Genomic DNA, 22,437 nt, shown 5'->3' with positions numbered 1-22,437 from the left:
TGCTACTTCTGACAAGCAGACACAAGTTTAGTCACAAGTCAAAGCAGTGGAAAATCCACAGAGATCAGAGTTGAATAAAGGAAATACAGAAAAAGCACCATAGTTTAGTGTCAGCTGCAAGTTATTTGTTGTGAGTGAAACGCAGTTTAGTACTAACCAGTAACGTTTTCACTGACACCTCCAGAATCAGTAACAACTTCAGCAGGCAAGCTCTGAGCAAGTTCCAGTTTCTCAGGCATAGGTAGGTATTTAATAGTAGATATTTGTGTAACTGAGGAAAGAGAAGTTCCTGAGGAGACAGAACCACCCGACGAACGAGTATCTTCCAGGCTTGCTTCCATGATCGGGCTGTAAATAAAGTCAACTATTCAGATTTTCAGAAGATAGTATCTAGATAACACCAGCCTAGTGACTATGAGAAGATACTGTGCACTCCCAGACTTCTTTATGCTAAAGAAGTCCTTTCCCATCCTTAGCAGAAAACTGACAGGTCAGAACTTCATTTTAGCTTCAATGATTGTTTATACTCAGAATATTAGACTACAGATGAATTGTATCTTTTCTTCCATTAAATATGACTGCTACAACAGAAGCCTTACTGGATGTTTATTACTCCCTCAGCTACCAAAATTCAAGCCTACAGTGCTTTGAAAGCGGTGTAGGGTTGGGTAGAAAACTCTTGCTCTTCCTAATTATTATCAGCATGGTTTCCCAGGGAACTTGTCAAGTAAACAAACACCTTCAGCACAGTATACATGTTAACATACTAACAGCTAGCAAATCAAACTCAGTTCTAAATTAAGAAAATCCCAATGGATGCTTTTTTCTTTACAATAAGAAACAGGAGGTCGTTTGTCAGTTTTTTATTCTCTCTAGTTTTTCTCCTCTGTAGAAGAAATCTAAGCCATAATCACCAGATACATTTTATATACTAGAATAACTACAGAAGCATGAGTATAAAAGAAACTGATGATTCTACTTTTAATCTCTAGTTAAAGACAGAATGTGTTTATGAATTTATTTGCATGTTATTTTGTAGAAAAAGCTTGGAGTTAATTTCTACAGCCATAATGCTGAAAAGCCAAGCGAGCTTGCCATTACCTCTTAAATTTGCTCAAGCCAAAACTGACTCTGAGCTAGAGAAATGGCTGTCTTCAGTATATTCTGATCTCTTCAGAAATAGAGTAGTAAAACCACAACCAAAGACATACAGGAAAAGGGGCTTAAGATTATTCGCTGTTAATTACCTCAGTTTATTTACACTGAGAGCTTCGTTGTATGCTCCCTCACAAACCAGTGTTTCCTGATTCAGAGGTGTGTTCTTAGATTCTGGACAGTCTTCCTTCAGGACACTCTGTGTAAAAGCAGGAGCTGGGACCCTCTGAGCTACCACCCCATGAAAGGGCGTTGAGGCCATGTGGGCAGCCCTAACAAAGTCACACGTGTCTTCTGGGTTGGCACAAAGGGTTTTGTTCTTGTAGGAGCCAGTCACAATTGCATCTTCAGTCAAAGGTTCAATTCCATTCAGTTCATCCTGAAAAAAGTAGGAAGAGACAGTGAGAAGCTTGTAGATTTTATGTAAATTAAAAAAAATATGTAAAAGCTGAACATATATTTCTCCTCTTTCTTCCACCCCACCACCTTCCAACATGAATCTGACAATCTCATGTACTCTAATTAGACTGCTCATTCAAATTGAGTAACTGAACCCTAACTGTAACACAGCTGCGTGTATTTTTCCAGCTAGAAAGGGTAGCTTTGTTACCCTCTAGAGTGCTGCAGAGCTGCTGTGAACTGTTAAAGGCTACTTAGTATCTACCATCCCAGAAGTGCATTCATTCCAGTTCACTTGTAAGGACATTAAAGTGTTTGCTAAAATTCTGGGCATTGAAGACACATAGAACGTGTAAAGCACTACGCAGTTACTCAGACTGACTCTAGAACCAAAATCAGCACAATGCTTACCGTGCTTAACCCTAAGTATTTCATAGTGTAGCTGTACATAAAATCTTTCTCAGCTCAGAATAAAAATCCTCTCACTCAACCAGTCTAAAGGTCTATTGCAGCATGCAGTAATTAAGTCCTTTGGTGAGACAGCAACCACCATCTCCATTTAAAGCTTTACAAACATCTGCACATAAAGACACACAGCTTAGGAAACAAGATATAAAAGTTTAAGGGAGTCAAGTGTAAGGTACTTCAACTGAGGGTCAGAGGAGCAGAGATGCTTGTCTGGGTGCATGGCAAGAAAGCGGGTGGAACACAAAACAGTGCTTAAGAATGCAACCCTTCATCACACAAAATTTTAAAGTTTCAGAGTGAGGAATCCTGGCCACTAACCAGTTGCCTAAAATTTGGGAGACTCCTTACTGGCCACCTTAAAGCCTAATAAAAACATGAAGTTTCCAGTGTAATCTTATCACCACCCAATTCAAGTATAGCCATGCCAAACAGAAGTTTGGAATCCTTGCTTATCTCACATCACATGTCAGTCCAACCAATCCCACTCAGTTCAACAGTATTCTACATTCTATGTTGGTTCCTCCTTGACAGGAAATCTGCTACAGGGTACACTGTTTCCTTACACAGGCTTCTGGTGGTACGTTCTCCTTTGCAGTTAGAGAATCTGAAGGTTTACGAACAGCAAGAGGATGCCGGGCACTTTTCTGGGTATGATCTGCAGAACAACTAAGATAAAGTTACATTCCATTAAATATTTATTAGTGTAGTTTCCAGTCTCCAACAGAAATTCCTCTCAAGATCTTAACTTTACTGATGTTTTCAATCTACCACTTTCTACTACAGAACTCCCAGTAAACTGCAACATATACAGCTCTCCAGAATGATGAAGGTTTATATAGCAGCTCAAATAGTTCTAGATTGAGGTGGAACAACAGGAGAGTATTTCCTCATCATGCATGCCCCAACTAGAGTAACAAAATAAAACAAAAGATACAAATGTAAACAAAACAAAACCCCACCCCACATCCATACAAGAAACAGTACTGTATTTCAGCTGCTACAGGAAGTGGTTTGACACTTCACTTTCCGTCCCTCTGAGATCTAGGTCTGGAATAATTCTACCTTATATTCTGATTTGCCAAAGTAGAGGATTCATCAAATATGGAGAAAGACATAGCAGGATCCGGTGGGGGAAGGAGATCTACATCAGTAAAGAAAAACCAAGAGGCTCTATTATATCAACAGGTTTTCCACAACAGTGTATCCAGTGCTATTTATAACATTCAATACACAGTCCTACAAATACCAGCCCTAGCAGAAGCTACAGAACTGACATTTAAAGAAACCTATTAAAAAGGCTTGGTTTTGTCATAGAATCATAGAATAGTTAGAGTTGGAAGGGACCTTCAACCACACTTTTACCCCCATATTATGTTAGTTAGCTCGCTCTTTTCAGAATACACCTCAGAATTTGTACCTTTTTTTCCAAGGCTGACCTCACCCCTCTGTTCCTCCTGTTCATCCTCAGAGTTTGAAAACACACTTCCCCTTTTGGTGTCTGGGCATACACCAAGAGACTGGATAACCTCTGTCAACAGTAACAGTAGTCGATTTCAGTCAAAAGTAAATTTCTTCAGCATGCATCCTTCCCAACAAAAAAACTGAACATTAATTTCTGACTGCATTCCCCTACCAAATCCTCTGAGGAAAAAGAAGGACTTAAGATATAGTATCAATCTTAGCGTTAAACTCCTTTACAGAATTTAGTAAGACTACATATGTAAGTGTGAAGAAACCTCTTCAGCTATTAAAAGAAAAAAAAGCTTTTCTGCTTGGAAGTTCTTTCAAATAGTGACAGTTCTCAGACCTCAGATGCTTGGTCTTTCATGGAATGGAGTTAAAGGCACTCGACACCAACTTGTAGTCATTTTCATTCCTCTAATCCACCTAGACTTTTGTTTTTAGTTTGTTGCACTCATGCTATTCACATAAAAGAACACTTCCCTTCACCATGGCCTTCTCTTTAAGGGTAAAAAAATCTAAATACTTACCCTCAGAACAAGATGGTTTATGTTGTTCAGTATCTTCAGAGACCTGGGATTCACTGTGAAAAAGATACAAGCTTTCTGACATTTTGTGAAGTGTGTAAAATAAAAGTTAACTTAGTGTAAGAAGTTAAAATCCCTCAGACAAATAATCAAAAATATATAAAGACAGATTACAGATCCTGGTTACAGGTTGATGCCTAGTGGTAGATTCTATTCTGCCTGCACAAACAGGTTGTTAGTGATCCACATTACTCCTAACTAATTCTCATTGCTGCCAAAGAAAGTCCTATCTTACCCTTGCAACTGAGGCTGCTTCTCCCCAACTTCTGTTGCACTGGAAAAAGTAAATCCTTGCAGTCCCAAAGGTGGTGAAGCTTCTGCAATCTCTGTCGGCTGTAGGAACAAAATCATATTTTTGTTTCTAGCCCTGATGGAATAGAATCCTAGAATCACTTAGGTTGGAAGACACCTTTTAAGATCGAGTCTAACTGTTAATCTAACTCTGCTAAGTCCACCACTAAACGATGTCCCTAATTAATATTTGTCATTAGCCATTTTTATTTGTACTTAGTTTACTTGCATGAAAAAAGTCCATTCTTATTGCTTAGTGTAGTTAAAATGCATACTTTTACTCTTTGCAACTGTATAGAACTTTCACAGGAGATTTTAGTTATACCACAACTATTGAAGACACATGTAAGCACTTGCATAGCTTATATCAAGTTCACAACACTTTATATTTCATTATTTAAAATATTTAGTACCAAGACATTGTTTTGGAAATGGGGAAGGAGAGGGGAAAGAAAGAGAACATACTTTATTAGCCCATCTGATGAAGCTGGGAAAAGGAAAAGCATTAAAATAATTAACTCTGACTTGTTATTTACAACCTATAAGAAGACTGGGGTTTAAACAGTACCTAGCAGTTTGGACAGCTGACCCAAACTGACCAAAAGATATTCCATACCATATTACATCATATTCAGCAATAAAATCTGGAGGAAGGGGCAGACGTTCAGATTTATGACATTTGTCTTCCCAAGTAACCCTTATACATGAAGCTCTGTTTTCCTGGAAATGGCTAAACATCTGGCTGCCAATGGGAAGTGGTGAATTAATTTCTTATTTTGCTTTGCTTACATGCACAGCTTTTAGTTTACCTATTGAACTGGCCTTATCTCAGTGAGAGTTCTCACTTTTACCCTTTCAGTTCTCTCCCTTATCCCACTGAGGGGGAGTGAGCAAGCACATGCATGGTGCTTAGTTGCCTGCCAGGGCTACCCACACCAATTTGCAACCCTTCACTTCTTTCCCTAGTTCCCGCTGCTTCTGTCTTTTGCACTACAAATTCTCTAATTAAAAGGAAACTGCACATGAATAGAGCTTAAGAAAGAGCAATTTGCCCTTAAGCATTTGGCATACCTTTAAAAAATTTAAAAGTTTATACCTTCACATAATGTAGCTTATCTGATTATTAAATAACTTAACATTACTTGCAAATCAATACTACAAAACTTGAAGTCTTTCATTTACACTCCTATAGTGAAAGAATATGGCTTGGTGACAAGTAGGGGAGAAGAAAATAAACATTTCTCTGAGCATTCATTTACTGGGTGATACGAGTACAATAGACTGAAGTATCCTTTCAAAAAAGGTTTAAAAAGTATTTACCAAAGAGAAGCATATTGGATATTGTTCATCCTTTGGTACTTTTATTTAAAATAGTAGCTATTTGTAAAATAACAGTTAAATGAGGACAATACCTGTTCATATGGTTGTTGCTGCTTTTTATCTTCTTTCTTCTTTAATTTCTTCTCCAGCTCCTCAATTTTCCTTTGTATTTCTTCCTTCTTCTGTGCTATGGCCTGCATCTCCTCTAAGGAAGAAAAGCTTATAAGGCACAATGCATATTTCACATGCAATCTGTAGCTAAAGCCTAAGTTATTTTTAAAGGGGGCTAAAACCTCTGGTATTCTTTCCCCTGTTTCCCGGCTTATGTGTAAAGCTCTCAGATATGTTCCTCCCTTTATACCTCAGAGCAGTTAAGTAACTATTCCAGTAGAAAAAGAAAAGCAACTGCAATAACAAACAGCTATATGCTGCTAAGAAGTAAGTACAGTTTTATTATTCCATCTCAAAGTCTTATGCCATCCCATTTTGAAGCATACCTTCGGTTTTCTTTTTTGCTTTCTTTCTGTAGATTTCAGCTCGGATTTCTTCCAAAGAAAATTCTTCAACTCCAGCATAAACTTTATCTTTACAGTACATCGCCACCTCTTTCTTGTCTTGAGTATCCTGCTGATGATTTTGCACTCGCTGTAATGGATCATCCTCTTTCTCAGGTTTGCGAGCACTTAAAACACGACTTATGCCGGGTTCAATTTTGCAGGGAGTCCTGAAAAAAACATGCAGTTATTACTTTCATTATATATACTTCAATGTAACACAAAAGCAAGCATAGGAGAGAAAAATAGGCAATTTCAGAAACTAGCTGTAGAATAGTCTAAAGACATTCTGTTCTGCCGATAGAAAAAAAAAAAGAAAAATGGAATGATAGCACATAAAATGGAAGCATACCAGAGTGGTGTAATCAAAAAAAATCCCCAAAACAAAGTGTTAATAAGGCCCAGTCAATAGCAAACAAAATTCTTATGATACTCTGAATTACTGTGCATTCTGGAGCAGGATCTGGGCTCGCTTTAGCTCCATAAATTCATGTGACCACACTGGTGAAGAGTCCCTAATCATCCTACAAAACAGTTTATCCATGAAAGAAAATTAAAAAAAAAATCAGTAGGACTTAAAAATGGAAGATCTTGGACTAGACTAAGCCTGGCATTTTAGATCAAGAAAAAAGGGAAGACCAAAGATGCAAAAAGAGAGGATTTTGCTCAAGGAGAATGTTTTGCATGCTAAGTGACAGAAATTAAGTGCTCCATTACAAAAAAAAAAACCCAAAACAAACAAAACCGCATCACCATACAGTGAAAGAAGTCAGTAGTAGTCAATTTCTTCACTTGAAAGTGCTTTCAGAGAAGGTGCTACATGCTGATTGCAGGAGAAAGGAATCAGAATTTGTACAGTTTCACAGACACCGGGAATCCAGATGACTCCAGCAATTATCTGTGCCTGAATAAAATATGACCTGAACAACTGACCTTGAAAAATGTATTAACTGTGGTCTGGGTAAATAGTTAATTCAAAAGAAAAAACAGCACACAGTTCCAAGATATCTGATTTGTTTTGCATGCGAATGGACTCAATTCTAAAACCATTTAGGAGATTATGAGGCAAACAGGTGCTCCTAATGATTGGGGTTTTTTTAAAGCTTTTCTGTGGGAGTCGGGGCTTATTACCAAGATCACTACAAGGTCCTTCTACCCAAATCTCTGGATGACAACTGATGCAATAATTTGCACCATGCTTACACAGTTTCAACACAACACTTTCAGGCTTGATTTGGTTGATGATCATGGCATCATGAGGAAATGGACTCAAAGGCAGAAAAAGAAAAATCTGCTTTTAAACTTTCAACTATAAAACTACATACCAACTCTCTGCTGAAGCACTTAAGTTGCTTACAGCTAATTTATTACAATGCTCAGTTCCCACCCATTCCTTCCTTTTCCCTGGTATATAAAGATACCGCCTTCTGGAAATAATAAGTCTTCATCTGAGAGACCAGCATGTCAAGAGATTTAAATCTATGGTATCACTGACTGAAATAATCTAACATCTTAGAGAGAAACTTTTTTTTTTTTACATATTCTTAAACTAAATTATGATATGTCCATGCTCAGAGCTATTCTGCAGTCCACATGTGACTGCACCCACAGGAAAAACCCATACTGCTAGCCACCTTTCAGCATTCTTTCATTATATGCAATTCAGAGCCGAGGAAGCTGTCTGCAATATCAAACATTCTTTTCCACTTCTCTCTTGGAATCAGCCTATATATTGTCTGGCCATCATTAGTCACAGAAAAAGAAAGGCAAGCAGCTTTGCAAAATAATGCTTTTTCCTCTGCTCTAACAAAACAGAGCAACCCCATCTCCTGGGATTTATATCAGTATTTCAGTGAGCATAGTACAAGCAGAAAGGTAATTTCAGGCAAAATAGCATACTCCTCCATAACCAAAGCAACACTGTTGTCATGGAAACTTTGATAGCTTGTTTCAGAATAAAACTCCAGATAGAATGAGGACAGAGGTCCCAAAATAGAAGGAAACAGCAATAAGGCTGTCTTAATTAATGGCTGCTTTCATAGCAAACAGCATCTTAAGAGAGGTAACTGTGGTTTTGTGTAAACATATCGAGTTAAGCTATTAAACTAACCAGCATGTGTATATATGATACAGGCTCCCACATAACGAGCAGCAATAGTCAAACACTTCCCTGTGTCCTTTGCATCCTCCACTGAGGCCTCTGCCATCAAGCTGAAATATAAGAGCTTCCAGGCTGACAGATTTTGAAATTCTTGTAGATCTGGAGGTTTGACTACTTGGCAAAATGAGTCAGAATCTTACGAAGCAGTTTGGGTAATTTCAAATGCAATCCCCATTTCAAACTGAAGACTCACATGACTGGTTGCTGAGCTGACTCTTCCACATATGGGGTGAAACTGGGCAGTGGGTAGGGCACTTCTATACCAGGATTTGCATTGCTGCGAGGACGCTGAGGAAGGAAAAGTTAATGTTAACAGCTTAAGGATTCATGTTTAGACCCTACATTCCTCTATATACTGAATCTCCTTTTTCCAAGGATTTGGCTCATTGGTAGTCACTTAAAAAAAATTAAACCCAACAGATTTTTCCAAGATTAATTCCATTCTGATACATAAACAGTTACAGACCATCAGCTGAGCACTAGCACCTAAAAAAAGCAAGACACTCCTCCTGCATGTCCTCATCAGTACCTAGTTTCTGTTATTGAGGGAATGCTGGTCAAGCAGGATATTCCAGTTGCTCCTCTTGTTTGTTTTCCAGAAATGCTACAGTCCTCATTTTTCAGCCAAGACTGTCACAATTCTATGACAGTAGTCCTTCTTCTGTCCACCAAGAACCTCTAGACTTCTCAGTTTTCCTCTCAGAGGCTGTTCAAACTCAAAAAAAAACCCTTAACTGCTTCTGGGGTCGAAGACAGTTCGAATTTAGTCTGACTACATGCTGCTCTCACCTGCCTATTAGAAATTGCCTTAGACTCTTAGACACCTCAAAGCAAGGCAACTGATAAAAGAAGTTTTACATTAATTCTTCCTCCTAATTCTTTTCAGCTAAATTAAGCCTGTGATTTACTGAACTTTTTCATTCACTTAATCAAATTGCTTTGTACCCGGTAGTAATTATTACTGGAGTTTCCATTAATTTCAGCCCATTTGCTTTCCTCCCCTCATCCTAGTTTTTGTTTCTAGGCTTATAAGGACTTGTATATTGAGAAGTCTAAAATATTTTTTACCATTTACTAGTTTCCATTCTCCCTCTCTAATCTACAAAGAGCAGGGGAACACTGGAGGTTATCTAAGGACATAAGAAACTTGATTTTATGGGATTAATTTCCTTCAGATAACGTCTTGGATAATTTCTCTGGAACAGCTTAAACACCTGTAGCACAGATGTTTCTTTTCATGTCTCCAGCATTAGTTTGAACCATTGTAACCTACTTTCTGTCATCCTATTGTGAGGATAAATATTCCATTGATACAGTAGTTCCTCAATTCTTTTGATCTCCAGTCTTCTGTTTTCCTTACAAGCACTTCAAAACAGACTTGCAGAATGCTGTACATGCCTTATTTTCATAGGAGAGGCAACAAGTTCCTCCTTCAGGTTGTATTCTGTGATACAAGTAACTCTTGCTCTTCCTTCTTACAGGATTAACTAATGGCTGGTTTCTCTCCCTTTCTTTGGCTAGTGTTTTCCCTCTTATATTCCTTTTCTGCCCTCCAAACAGTTCAGGAGGCCATCTCTACTAATTTCTCTGGTTAGCAAGAATTATAATTTATTTATTTTAAAAACTCTTTAGAGTTCTTAAATTTGTTCTAGCAAGATCAGTTTGCTAAGCTTGAATAGGTTATGCATAGCGAGAGACTCTTTATGAAGAGGCTGGGAAGATCTGTAGTTACAAATAGACACAAACCCCAGGCAAGGGAGAAAGAGTATGACCTTGGTCTCAGGGATTAGAAGTCCTCATCTTATGCACACCTTCCTCTTTTTTGAGGAAGTCTATTTTGAGACTCCTTACCCTGCCAGAGTTCCAAGGTCCTGCACTGAGTTCATTCTCCTTGGCCCTTGGAACTGGAGGTGCTGTCCATGGCTGTGGTGTAAGTACAGGAATCTCAGGTCCAGAAGCTGAAGCTGAATTTTCATCAAACACAGCAAAACCCGGATTATTTGAAAGCTGCTGAGAAGTTAGAGTCTGGAAGTTTCTGTTCTGGTTTGTGGCTATAAACAAAAAGATTTGCCCAAATTAACCTTTATCATACTCAAGTGCAAATTCCACAACACAAAGATGTAACTCTTACAATAGTAATACGTGGTTTCAGCAACTGAACATACCTTTAAGTGCATCTCCTACCCGACTAATTGGGGCTCTCACTTTTTTCTTCCCTCTGCCTTTTAGATCTGCCAGCGAGCTTCTCTGAGGTTCTGGATCTCCCAGAAGACCCGTATCTTTTTCATCAGGAGTTTCCTCAAGCCCCAGTAGCGTCTGTCGAGAAACACGGGCCTGAAACTGTCTAAAAAAAATATTGGAGAAGTCAATATAAACCTCACTGTACCAGGTATCCTCCGAAGCACATAAAAATAGCCTCAGTTCTTCCCTTTAGCTGGAAGCTTACCTGTGATGGGACTGGAGTTTGTCCAAAGGCTCAGCCTTGCGCTGAAGACCTTCCTGGAATATCAGATCTGCTTTCTTAAAACTCCCTCTAGCTTCAAGTACTTCTGCCCATGTGATGTAGAGTAGTGCCAGTGTTGTGCCAATTTCCTGGCTATGGAGGTAACTGTACAGATCCAAGGGCTCGTTACAATAATTTCCCTGAAACAACCAAAAATATTTCAGTAATCACATTGGACTACAAAAGATTCCAAGTTGATGTCTGCATTTTGATGCCTCCTGCAAGACCCCATTGATTTTAATACAAGTCTTACAGGAGCAGCTATAATTGTATCATGTCACAGCACACAGGGCAAAAGAAAGGAATTTAAGAAAAGATGAATAATAAGAAAAATCTCTGATTGCATGTATATATTTGTCAATATTACCATTCCATTAATTCTAGCCTATATCTTCGAAGTCAGTCATTTCTTAGGTGTTTGTTTTTTTTTTTTCCCCAGTCTGAGATAATTCAATGATTGAACCATGTCATATTAGTACTCCTGAGAATAGTTATTGTAGCTTCAGGTAAAGTACAACATATTTCTTATCAGTTTTGGAACTGGCAAATCAGCTCAGGAAGCTAAACCTGGAGAAAAGCTTAAGAAGAGGAGAACAATAAAAACTATAGCAACCGAGAGACAGGGCAAGACCAGAACACACTCAGCTTGATTTTCCTTAAACATAGGATGTGGATACAAGAGAGTTAGAAGTTAAAATAACTGGTAGGACAGACACAGCAACTAAAATATATCTTTAAATCACTTTCCTTTTCTCCTTAAATGAACAATCAAGCTCTATGCATTCAAACTGTGTTTTACAAAACAAAAAAAACTTATGGTGTTTGCAACTGGCAAACCGAATGATCCTTAAAAAGGTCTGAAGATCCTATTGGAAATGAGAAGTGGAATTCAACAGTAAGAAAGACACTTACAGAGAGATACTTCCAGTATTGCATTAGTTGTACAACTTATTCTTTGACTCTGTTGTTACAAAAATCAGCTTAACTGTGTGCAAATAACATGATAAGTACCAAGAAAAAGCAGCACCCAAGACATATTCACAAAACACTCACAAACTTGAGCCAGAGATTAAGAAAGCGAGGATCTTTGTAGTATCGCTGCTGTTCATTGAGTGCTTTCACTGCCCTTTCCAAAATTGCTGCGAGATTACCCTCCTTTCCACCTTGGGGGAAAGTTTGCTCTGTCCACTTGATGTACCTAGAGATGGAATATATTCATAGGAAGTCAGTTCTGAATCTGATACAAGGCTTCTGTTTCTGTACAACATAAGGAGATTTAGAAAAAAAAAAAACAGGCATAGTACTGAAACACAACATATTATTCAAAAAACTGTTACAGAATGTATCTTTTAACGAGTTTCTTATTAAATTAGAATATTTTTCCCGTGCTTTTACAAGGATATCTGATGTTTCTATTCTTTCTTCTGAAATAAAAGGAAACTTACCGGTCCCAGACATCCAGTGGATCATCTCCAGAGTAAAATCTGATTTCCGATTCAAACTCCCTTAAAAAAAAAAATCCACCATGCATCATTCTATCCCGAGATGATGACTTCACCCTCAGGCACCAGGTCAAGAAAGAAAACCACCGTGACAGACAAGAACATTAGCCTGTGTTTAGCAGCAGCTCTACCTCAACCCTGTAGAGCTCCCCAGGCAGTCCCTTGTTCTTGGAAGGCTCTGCTCAGCCATAACACCTCACAAACATAATGAGTCAAGTTGCACAAAATCTCTTGCAGACCCCAGCATAAGACAATTCCACAGCTTTCCATGTGGAGAGAAAAAAAAAAAAACAAAACAAAACAAAAAACCAGATCCAGCTGATAAGCACTGGTTCAGAAAGTACTGGGCAGGTTTTCACAGACCCTGCTGACTTCACATGAAATCACCTAGATGGTTCAGCATGACAAGCACCAGTGCTTCCAATTCTGACAACACAGTTGTAGCTTAGCCCTGCTCAGGACCAAGCTACACAGCCTCTCGCTCACCTCCTCCACCCTCCAGTGGCACAGGGAAGAAAATTGGTAGAGAAAAGGCAGAAAAACTCATGGGTTGAGATAAAAAAAAAAAGTTGAAGAGAATAACAAAAGAAGACAAAACAGATTGAAAACAAACAAACAAAACTAAGAACAGAAAATACTGAAGCACGTAATTTACAGTACAATAGTGAGAAGAGGGGCTAAGGAAACTTTAATAGATATGGCATTTATTGATTATTGCTGTGCATGCTAATACAAATAGCGTTTGATGCTTTGCTAACTAGCTATTGTAAAAACTACCCGAGGGGGGAAGTCTTGTATTTCCCAACCGAGGGGTCTTGCTTTGTGCTTTGAACTCTTTATCTGAAGTGAGAAGTCCTGCACCTCCCGCACAAGGACAGTCCTGATAAGAACCAAGGGGTCTCCCGCGAGAAGTCCTGCACCTCCCACACAAGGACAGTCCTGATAAGAACCAAGGGGTCTCCTGCGAGAAGTCCTGCACCTCCCACACAAGGACAGTCCTGATAAGAACCAAGGGGCCTCCTTCAGGAGCCAGCTAAAACTGGACAAATGACCTCTTGGAACTAATTGTAATACCTAAATGACCTCTTGGAACTAATTTTAATACGGAGCGGGGATAGCTCATGCATATGTATAGGCGTGTTTTTTTAACTTCATGCATATGTAACACTTGGTTGTATAAAATTCAAAGTGAATTGCCATGCCAGGTGCGCACGATTTTGGCGGGACTACCCCCCGTGCTGCCCGGCGCCGAATAAACATACCTACTTTACAATCTTACAGATTGTGGAGTCTGCTTTCCGCACGTCAGTTTGGCGAGCCAGCCAGGAGGCTCTCTGCTTGGCTGCGGGATCGACTGCGGAGCGGACTCTCCTAGGCGCGCCCCGAGCACTTTCCTCGGAGGAGCCTCCGCTGCCAGCCGCTCACCGCAGGAGCAGACAACAACCTCCTGAAGCCGCGGACCAAACGGTATGTTTAATGGTAGGGGCCTGTAAGTCGTACGCGTGGCCGGGGCAGCTGGTAAATCGCGCAGAGACGTCTGGCGTGCAGCATAGTCCCCTTTGGGTGGGTACCCAGGTTGGTTTGGGGCTCCAGTTGGGGACTCACTGACCGATAGAGTGACCACTAGTGATCCTGGGAGTAGATCAAATTAGTCTGTGTTTTGCTGGTATCGATTTTTGGTTCTTGTAATAAGGCATTTTGTGTTGGCTACTGATTTGGACTTGCTGAACCATAGTGTCTGCGTGAAGGATTCTTGTGTGTGTGTGATCTATGTTGCATGGTAAAAATTCTATGTTGCGTGCAGGACCTTCTATGGTGTAAATGCCTGTGTTGTGAAAGCGTGAGTCTCGGGAATCCCAGCAAAGCTGTGACTGTGTGTGTGGCACGAGGTCTGTCCAGCCGCCCCTAGCCACCCAGAGTCTTCTGAGGTGGGCTAGAAAGCAAGGGGACTTTCCTCTTTCCCAAGTTTCTTGTATGATTGTGTGACCACTATGAGTGTGTGGACGTTCACGAGAGTGTGAACACTGTGAGTCTATGTAAATTGTATTGTTTGTGTGCAAAGATTGAATTGGATCCAAAGTGTGTGTTTGTAACCGCGGTAGTAGTTTATTGTGTTCTGTCATTGTAGATTACTTTGTTCCCTTGTGGTGGGACCCTGACGGTCCTGAATAGTGTCCTTTACACCACGGTAACTCTCGTAAACCTATATTTTGTTCTAGAGTGTAAGGGTTGTGGTGAAAAGTTGTGGGTAAAGGTTGGCTGAAATTCCGAGCATCCTAAGTGTAAAATTTAGACTGGGATAAGAAAGAAAGGGCTGTGTTTGTGTACAAAAGAAGGATAAATAATAAATCAATAAATATGGGAGGGGGTCAGAGTAGAGGAATAATAAACAAAAGTCCTCTGGGTTTCATACTTGCTCACTGGGAAGATATTGCTGGGACTGGAAGTACGAAAAGTAAAAAGACCCTTATCAAATATTGCAATCAATGGTGGCCGTTGTACAAGCTAGAAGGTGAGGCTAAGTGGCCGTCTGATGGGTCAATAGATTATAACACCCTTTTACAACTAATGTTGTTTTTAAGAAGAGAAAGAAAATGGGATGAGGTTTCGTATGCAGATATGTTTTTCACCCTCCGAAACCACCCGGAATGGCAAAGGGGCTGTGGAATGGTGCCCCCACAGGACCCTATGGTACTCGCGCTTGAGCGAGAAAACAAGGAGCTCAGAGGTAAACTGAGGCGGTGTTGTTCGGCATGTAGTATCAGACAAAGATGTACTAAGGCAAGTAAGATTCATCAGGCGCCAGAACAAGATTTAACTGATTTGTTTAAGCCTCCCCCTCGACCACAGGAACAGGATGCGGACTCGGACAGAGCTTTGACTCCCCCGGACAGTCCCGTATCTTCCCGTACTAGGAAGAAATCCGCTCCAACAGTTTTTCAAGCACCTCTCCGGGAGGCGGTGGGACCGGATGGTGGGACGATGTTATAAATTGGTCAGCTTTGTATGCAATCAGACAGAGCCCTTCCGAGTCCCCATCTGAATTCCTGGATCGATTGAGGGACGTGATGCGCCGTAGCACACCGCTGGATCCTGGGTCAGAGGTAGGAATACAACAATTAATCTCCCTATTCTTGGGTCAATCCACAGGAGATATAAGACGCAAACTTCAGAAGTTACGCCCCACAGAAAGCAGGAATTTAGAAGTGCTGCTGGATGAAGCATGGAGAGTGTTTAGAAAGGGAAAAAGGGATTAAATGGAACCTGCCTCTTGTGGGTAAAAATCAGTGTGCTTTCTGTAAGAATTTTGGTCACTGGAAGAGGGAATGCCCAAAGAATAAGAAAGGGGGCCAAAGGGCTCACACAGGAAGAACAATAGCCCACGTAGGGAAAGACTGACGGGAACCTGGGGGATCTACCCTAGCGGATCCACTGGTTATAATTAAGCTAGGGGAAAAACAAGAAAAAGTAGAATTCTTAATAGATACAGGGGCAACATACTCTGTTTTGAATCAAGCCTTGATGCCCCTGGGGAATGATTATGTTATGATAAAAGGGGCGACCGGCCAAAGTGAAAAGGCATATTTTTGTAAGCCTCTAAAATACAAATTGGGAAAACAATGGGGCATTCACAAGTTTTTATATATGCCCAACTCCCCAAAAGCACTTTTGGGAAGAGATTTGTTGGAACAATTGGGAGCAAAAATCACATTTGAAAAAGGAGAAATTACTCTGGAGGTAAAAGATCAACAATACGTTCAAATATTGAGTCTAACCTTAACCAGTCTTCCCTCAGAAGGAAAAATTAACGAGGAAATCCTAGATCAAGTGTACCTGGGGGTATGGGCTACCGACGTACCGGGAAGAGCGAAAAATGCTCCACCGGTCAAAATTCTGAATTCAATACCCCTATATTACCTGTTCGGAAACCCGATGGGTCATATAGGGTGGTCCAAGACTTACGGGCAGTGAATAAGGTAACTGAAGACCTCTACCCAGTAGTGGCGAATCCATATACCCTGCTGACTGCGTTAACACCTGATCTAATTTGGTTTACTGTCTTAGATTTGAAGGATGCTTTCTTTTGCCTCCCTCTCCACGAAGCCAGTCAAAAATTGTTTGCGTTCGAATGGGAAAATCCTAAGAGTGGTCGGAAGACCCAGCTCACTTGGACGGTGTTGCCGCAAGGATTTAAGAATAGTCCTACCATTTTTGGCAATCAGCTTGCGAAAGACCTGGAATCCTGGGAAACCCCGTCTGAGAAAGGAAAATTGTTGCAGTATGTGGATGATATCCTGATCGCCGCCAGGACAGAGGAAGACTGTATGGCATGGACGGTGAGTCTGTTAAACTTCTTAGGACTCCAAGGATACCGGGTGTCCAAGAAGAAGGCCCAGGTAATGCAGCGTAAAGTGAATTATTTGGGCTATGAAATTAGTGTGGGGCAGAGAACTTTGGGGCAGGCCCACAAAGAGGTGATATGCCAAACTCAGAAACCCCAGACAGTAAAGGAGTTGCGGACCTTTCTGGGAATGACAGGGTGGTGTCGATTATGGATTTACAATTATGGACTGCTTGTTAAACCACTGTATGCGCTGACAGCGACTGAGCAGAAACACCTTGAATGGAATAAGGAGGCTGAACAAGCTTTTGAGCGACTGAAAAAGGCTCTGATGTCAGCCCCAGCCTTAGGACTCCCAGATGTGAGTAAGCCATTTCTTCTTTTCTCTCATGAAAAGCAGGGCATTGCCCTAGGAATACTGGTACAGGATCTGGGTCCGCATCGACGGGCAGTTGCCTACCTCTCTAAGCAGTTAGACGCGACTGCAAAGGGCTGGCCTGGATGCCTATGGGCGGTTGCAGCTGTGATACTGAACATACAAGAAGCCCGAAAGTTTACTCTGGGTCAGAAAATGACTGTTTTTGTGTCCCATGCAGTGTCAGCAGTATTGGAAGCAAAGGGTGGGCACTGGCTCTCTCCACAAAGATTCCTGCGATATCAAGCTGTGATAGTGGAACAGGATGATGTGGAAATCGTGGTCACTAACATTGTCAACCCAGCTTCTTTTCTCAGTGGGAACACAGGAGAACCAGTGCGTCATGACTGTTTGGAAACCATCGAAGCAACATACGCAAGCCGCCCAGACCTGAAGGATAGCCCCATAAAAAATGGGGAAAACTGGTTCACAGATGGGAGCAGCTATGCCTTGAATGGCAATCGATATGCAGGATACGCCATCACCACCAGTCAAGAGGTAATAGAATCAGGGCCTTTGCCCATGAACACCTCCGCACAGAAGGCAGAAATAATTGCCCTAACCCAAGCCCTGGAGTTGGCCCAGGGCAAAACTGTGAACATTTACACGGACTCAAAATATGCCTTCGGAGTTGTGCACGCACATGGAGCAATTTGGAAAGAAAGAGGCTTATTGAACTCTCAAGGGAAAAATATCAAACATGCAGAAGAAATTCTGAAGCTACTAGAAGGTGTCCAACTCCCTGAGAAAGTGGCAATTATGCATATTAAGGCACACCAGAAAGTAAGCTCAGATTTGGAAAAAGGGAATGAACTGGCGGACAGAGAGGCAAAACAAGTGGCCAAAACGAAGGTAAAAATAGAAGGGGCTCTAATTCCTGATAGGCAAATCTCCCTACAAGGTAAGCCAAAATATACCAAAGAAGATCAGAAACTTATTACAGACTTAGAAGGGTCACATAATGAAGAGGGGTGGGCTTATACCCCACAGGGAAGACTAATTATTCCCTCTTGTTTACTGTGGCACTTGATACGGGAGGAACATAGAAAAAGGCATTGGGGAACAGAGGCTCTGTATAAACATTTGATAAGGGAAATCGTGGCTAGAAACTTATATACCACAGTGAGACAGGTGACTCAACAGTGTGACCTTTGCCTCCAGACTAATCCAAAAAAATACTCCCAAACCAGAAATGGGCCAGATCGGGAAGGGCAATGGGCCTGGACAACAATGGCAGGTTGATTTTACAGAACTTCCAAGAAAAGGGGGGTATCGCTATTTGCTGGTATTAACTGATACCTTTTCAGGTTGGCCAGAAGCGTTCCCAACTAGGACAGCCAAGGCTCGGGAGGTAACTAAAGTGTTGGTACAAGAGATAATACCACGTTTTGGGGTTCCGGCAACCATATCCTCAGACAGAGGACCACATTTTGTCTCAAAAATAGTGCAACAAATCAGCCACCATTTAGGTATAGATTGGCAACTTCATACCCCGTATCGCCCTCAGTCGAGTGGCCAAGTGGAGAAAATGAACCACTTAATCAAACAGCAAATTGTGAAATTGGGACAAGAAGCAAACCTGACATGGCCTCAGTCTCTCCCTTTAGCCCTTTTAACAAGACCAAGGGGGAGGGAAGGACTGAGCCCCTTTGAAATTTTGTATGGACGACCCTATGGAATACAAAAAGGGATATCTATGCAAATTGGGGATGAAATTATGACTTCCTACATGGTGGCATTGAGCAAACAGCTCAATAAAATTAGAAAGCACGTAATTGGGACCCGGGGAAGAGGTCTAGATGAACCTGTACATGATATACAACCTGGAGATTATGTATATGTAAAGTCTCTTGCAGAAAAAACCCTGGAACCACAGTGGGAAGGACCGTATCAGGTACTCCTCACCTCCTTCACAGCAATCAAGATCAGAGAACAGAGTGCCTGGATACACCACACCAGGGTAAAAAGAGCACCGAAGTCTACATGGAGGGTCACACAAGTACAGCCTCAAAAACTTATATTATCACGACGCTAGTCGTTATCCTGACAAGTAAAGTCAGGGCATGGGAAAGTAACACATTTCTGCAGCTCCATGAAAAAGTTGCTAAAGTCATGAATTGGTCTGACTGTTGGTTATGCTCGCATCTGCCGAAAAACATGGGGAGTGGACACCCTGTAACGGCCATGGTCTTCCCTAAAGGTCTCAAGGCTTTCCTAGGCATGTCTCCCGAGGCATATGCAGAGATAAAACAGGAAGATCTTAATTGGCAGATAAACTTAAATTTATGGGACGAAACCCAAGGTGTACCGTGCATTCAAGAGTGCAATTTAAAAACTGCCGCACCACTTGCGGGGGAAAACAGCGCTGATCCAAGATGTAAGGGGAAGACATTCGTAGGACAATATCCCAATTGTACCAACTATCTTCAGTGGGCAGGAGCTAAATACTTATGGACAAAAGACCAAGCCCACATGAATAAAAAAATCAAACTGATGGGATTCCCTGCCCCACGTGGTTGGTACTGGATTTGTGGACATACAGGATATAAAATCTTACCATATAATTGGGCTGGCCGATGTACTATAGGGATCATAATACCTAACATTACGGTTACACGGAACCTGACCTTAACACACCAAAATTCTTACACACACACATGAGACTTTTTCGGCAGAAGCGTGGTAACAACCCTCTGATAGACAAGCCCACTGGCTTTCATAGTTTTATACGATGGCTTATTCCAGGGTTGGGAGTGAGCGAGTTAGAAAAGGCTTTAGTAAATATTTCTGCTACTATGGAAAGTCTCGGTACTGCGACAGGGGATGCAATTCAAGCCCTCCAAGAGGAGACTTCTTCCCTGAAAAAAATGGTCCTCCAGAATAGGCTGGGTTTGGATATGTTGTTTGCCCAGCAAGGGGGATTATGTACTGCTATAGGTGAACATTGTTGTACATATGTAAACCAGGAGAAAAGGATAGAAAAAGACTTATCTAAAATCTGGGAACAAACTAAAAGTTTTCATGAAATAACCAGGGACAACATTTCCTGGGGGTTTGACTTATGGGAAAAGTTAACCTCCTGGCTACCAAATTTAACATGGCTGAAACAACTATTTTTTGTAACAATTATAATTATACCTTTCTTCATAATCCTTTTTATAACAGTTCGGTGTGGCTTCTGGTGTTTCCAGAGCACGGGAAATTCTTATAGTAATTGGAAGAAAAACCAATTACGACAGAGGCTTGAGTCTAACCAATACTTTGAGAAAGTGCAAAATAAATAAACATTGTGCCAGAATTAGGTATAGTAAAAGAATTTACTAATTCTCTAGAAAAGGGGGGAATGAGAAGAGGGGCTAAGGAAACTTTAATAGATATGGCATTTATTGATTATTGCTGTGCATGCTAATACAAATAGCGTTTGATGCTTTGCTAACTAGCTATTGTAAAAACTACCCGAGGGGGGAAGTCTTGTATTTCCCAACCGAGGGGTCTTGCTTTGTGCTTTGAACTCTTTATCTGAAGTGAGAAGTCCTGCACCTCCCGCACAAGGACAGTCCTGATAAGAACCAAGGGGTCTCCCGCGAGAAGTCCTGCACCTCCCACACAAGGACAGTCCTGATAAGAACCAAGGGGTCTCCTGCGAGAAGTCCTGCACCTCCCACACAAGGACAGTCCTGATAAGAACCAAGGGGCCTCCTTCAGGAGCCAGCTAAAACTGGACAAATGACCTCTTGGAACTAATTGTAATACCTAAATGACCTCTTGGAACTAATTTTAATACGGAGCGGGGATAGCTCATGCATATGTATAGGCGTGTTTTTTTAACTTCATGCATATGTAACACTTGGTTGTATAAAATTCAAAGTGAATTGCCATGCCAGGTGCGCACGATTTTGGCGGGACTACCCCCCGTGCTGCCCGGCGCCGAATAAACATACCTACTTTACAATCTTACAGATTGTGGAGTCTGCTTTCCGCACGTCAATAGCTTACAGTGAATCCTGATGCCCAGCTTCCTTCTCCAAGTAGCAGGAGGCTCCCCCCAGCACCCTCCTGGTTTTAGATTCTCAGCATGCTGTCAGGTGGGATGGAACAGCCCTTTGGCTAATTTGGGTGAACTATCTCACCTGCTGGCTGATTAGTAACCTGTCCCAGCTGTGTCCCCCAGCCACAGCTCCAGTTCCTCTCCCAGCTCAGGTGAAAATTAGCTCTATTCTAGCCAGAACCAGGACAACAGTAAGACACAACTACAGACTCTTCACAAAGCCAGCTTGGCCTTCACAGGGCGTGCAAACTTGAGGATCAGACAATAGAAATATAACTGGGTTTGGGACACAAGATGCCCCTTGAAGCCATACAGTCACATCTGTGGGATACTGTATGCAAGACACATCAAACCCAAGCTGACTCTGCCACTCAGGTGCCTTTGCAATCCGGAGAGGACATACAGAGATACCTGTATTGTACCTACATTTTGATAGTAGGAAGTATTTATCTCTTAAGAAATACCATGCTTCAACAGATCATGGTAGGAAAGACAAAAAAGCTCTCCTGTTATAACCTATATGTATTTTTCTTAATGAGTACATTTAAAAGCATAACCAGATCTCCCTAGTGTTTGCTGTTTAAATGCTCCATTGCAAACCTAAAAATAGTAGTTCATGCTGTACAGCACTCACAGCACATAGTCCTGAACACCTGAAGTGTGATAGTAGCATAGGTATCAGTTACTAAGCTTCTGTTCTTTTATGCTTTTTCTAATGCCCATGAGATTAGTACAGATAAACAAGATATGAAAGAATTGATGAGGAGGCAAGAAGATAAGTGGAAAGAAGGTGTCAAAACATTGCTCACTGTTTTTTGAGTTGAACAGCCGTGTGGGTGGAAGTCTCCTGCTGAGCCAGTGCTTCCTGCAAGGTGGACATGATACGCCCCTGCCGCAGGGGCTGCACATTCTCTTTGCTCAGCTCCCACTCATCGTTGCAGTCCTGTGACATGACAGCCTCTCCTTTAAATTCTGCGTTAACAACAAAAACAAGAAATTGATTCATTATGCAGGATACTGACGTGAAACCTGACAGACCCGGCTTTCACCAGCCGATCCATCCACCACACACTGTGTGTGTAGCCGTAAGCACACCGTTTAGGTCCCCAACTTTTAGAGGGAATTGGGCGTTTAATTCCTCTCCATGGGAATTATATGTAAAAAGAGCTAAGCACTTCTTTACTTATTTCACTTATAATCAGGAATCTCGGGCAGGTGACTTTAGCAGGAA

At 41.3% G+C, this 22,437-nt stretch overlaps 1 protein-coding gene across 1 annotated transcript in view; it reads right to left on the bottom strand.

The window, feature by feature from the left end:
* Positions 1-22,158, bottom strand: part of BUB1B (BUB1 mitotic checkpoint serine/threonine kinase B) — a 30,718-nt gene extending 8,560 nt beyond the window's left edge. Inside the window, exons 1-16 of the mRNA XM_086749095.1 lie at positions 22,016-22,158; positions 12,345-12,404; positions 11,953-12,097; positions 10,843-11,039; positions 10,562-10,740; positions 10,248-10,447; positions 8,590-8,684; positions 6,179-6,405; positions 5,774-5,886; positions 4,306-4,403; positions 4,014-4,066; positions 3,440-3,550; positions 3,085-3,163; positions 2,586-2,688; positions 1,248-1,534; positions 158-348 (exon numbers count right to left, since the gene is read on the bottom strand). Coding sequence (XP_086605221.1) covers positions 158-348; positions 1,248-1,534; positions 2,586-2,688; positions 3,085-3,163; positions 3,440-3,550; positions 4,014-4,066; positions 4,306-4,403; positions 5,774-5,886; positions 6,179-6,405; positions 8,590-8,684; positions 10,248-10,447; positions 10,562-10,740; positions 10,843-11,039; positions 11,953-12,097; positions 12,345-12,404; positions 22,016-22,158 — 2,281 coding nt within the window. The remainder of the gene's footprint in view (positions 1-157; positions 349-1,247; positions 1,535-2,585; positions 2,689-3,084; positions 3,164-3,439; positions 3,551-4,013; positions 4,067-4,305; positions 4,404-5,773; positions 5,887-6,178; positions 6,406-8,589; positions 8,685-10,247; positions 10,448-10,561; positions 10,741-10,842; positions 11,040-11,952; positions 12,098-12,344; positions 12,405-22,015) is intronic.
* Positions 22,159-22,437: the final 279 nt, after the last annotated feature.

Source organism: Chlamydotis macqueenii, chromosome 5 (genome assembly GCF_036417535.1).
Source record: "Chlamydotis macqueenii isolate bChlMac1 chromosome 5, bChlMac1.mat, whole genome shotgun sequence".
In the NCBI taxonomy this organism is placed as follows: domain Eukaryota; kingdom Metazoa; phylum Chordata; class Aves; order Otidiformes; family Otididae; genus Chlamydotis; species Chlamydotis macqueenii.
This window is presented reverse-complemented; position numbering and strand designations above follow the sequence as displayed.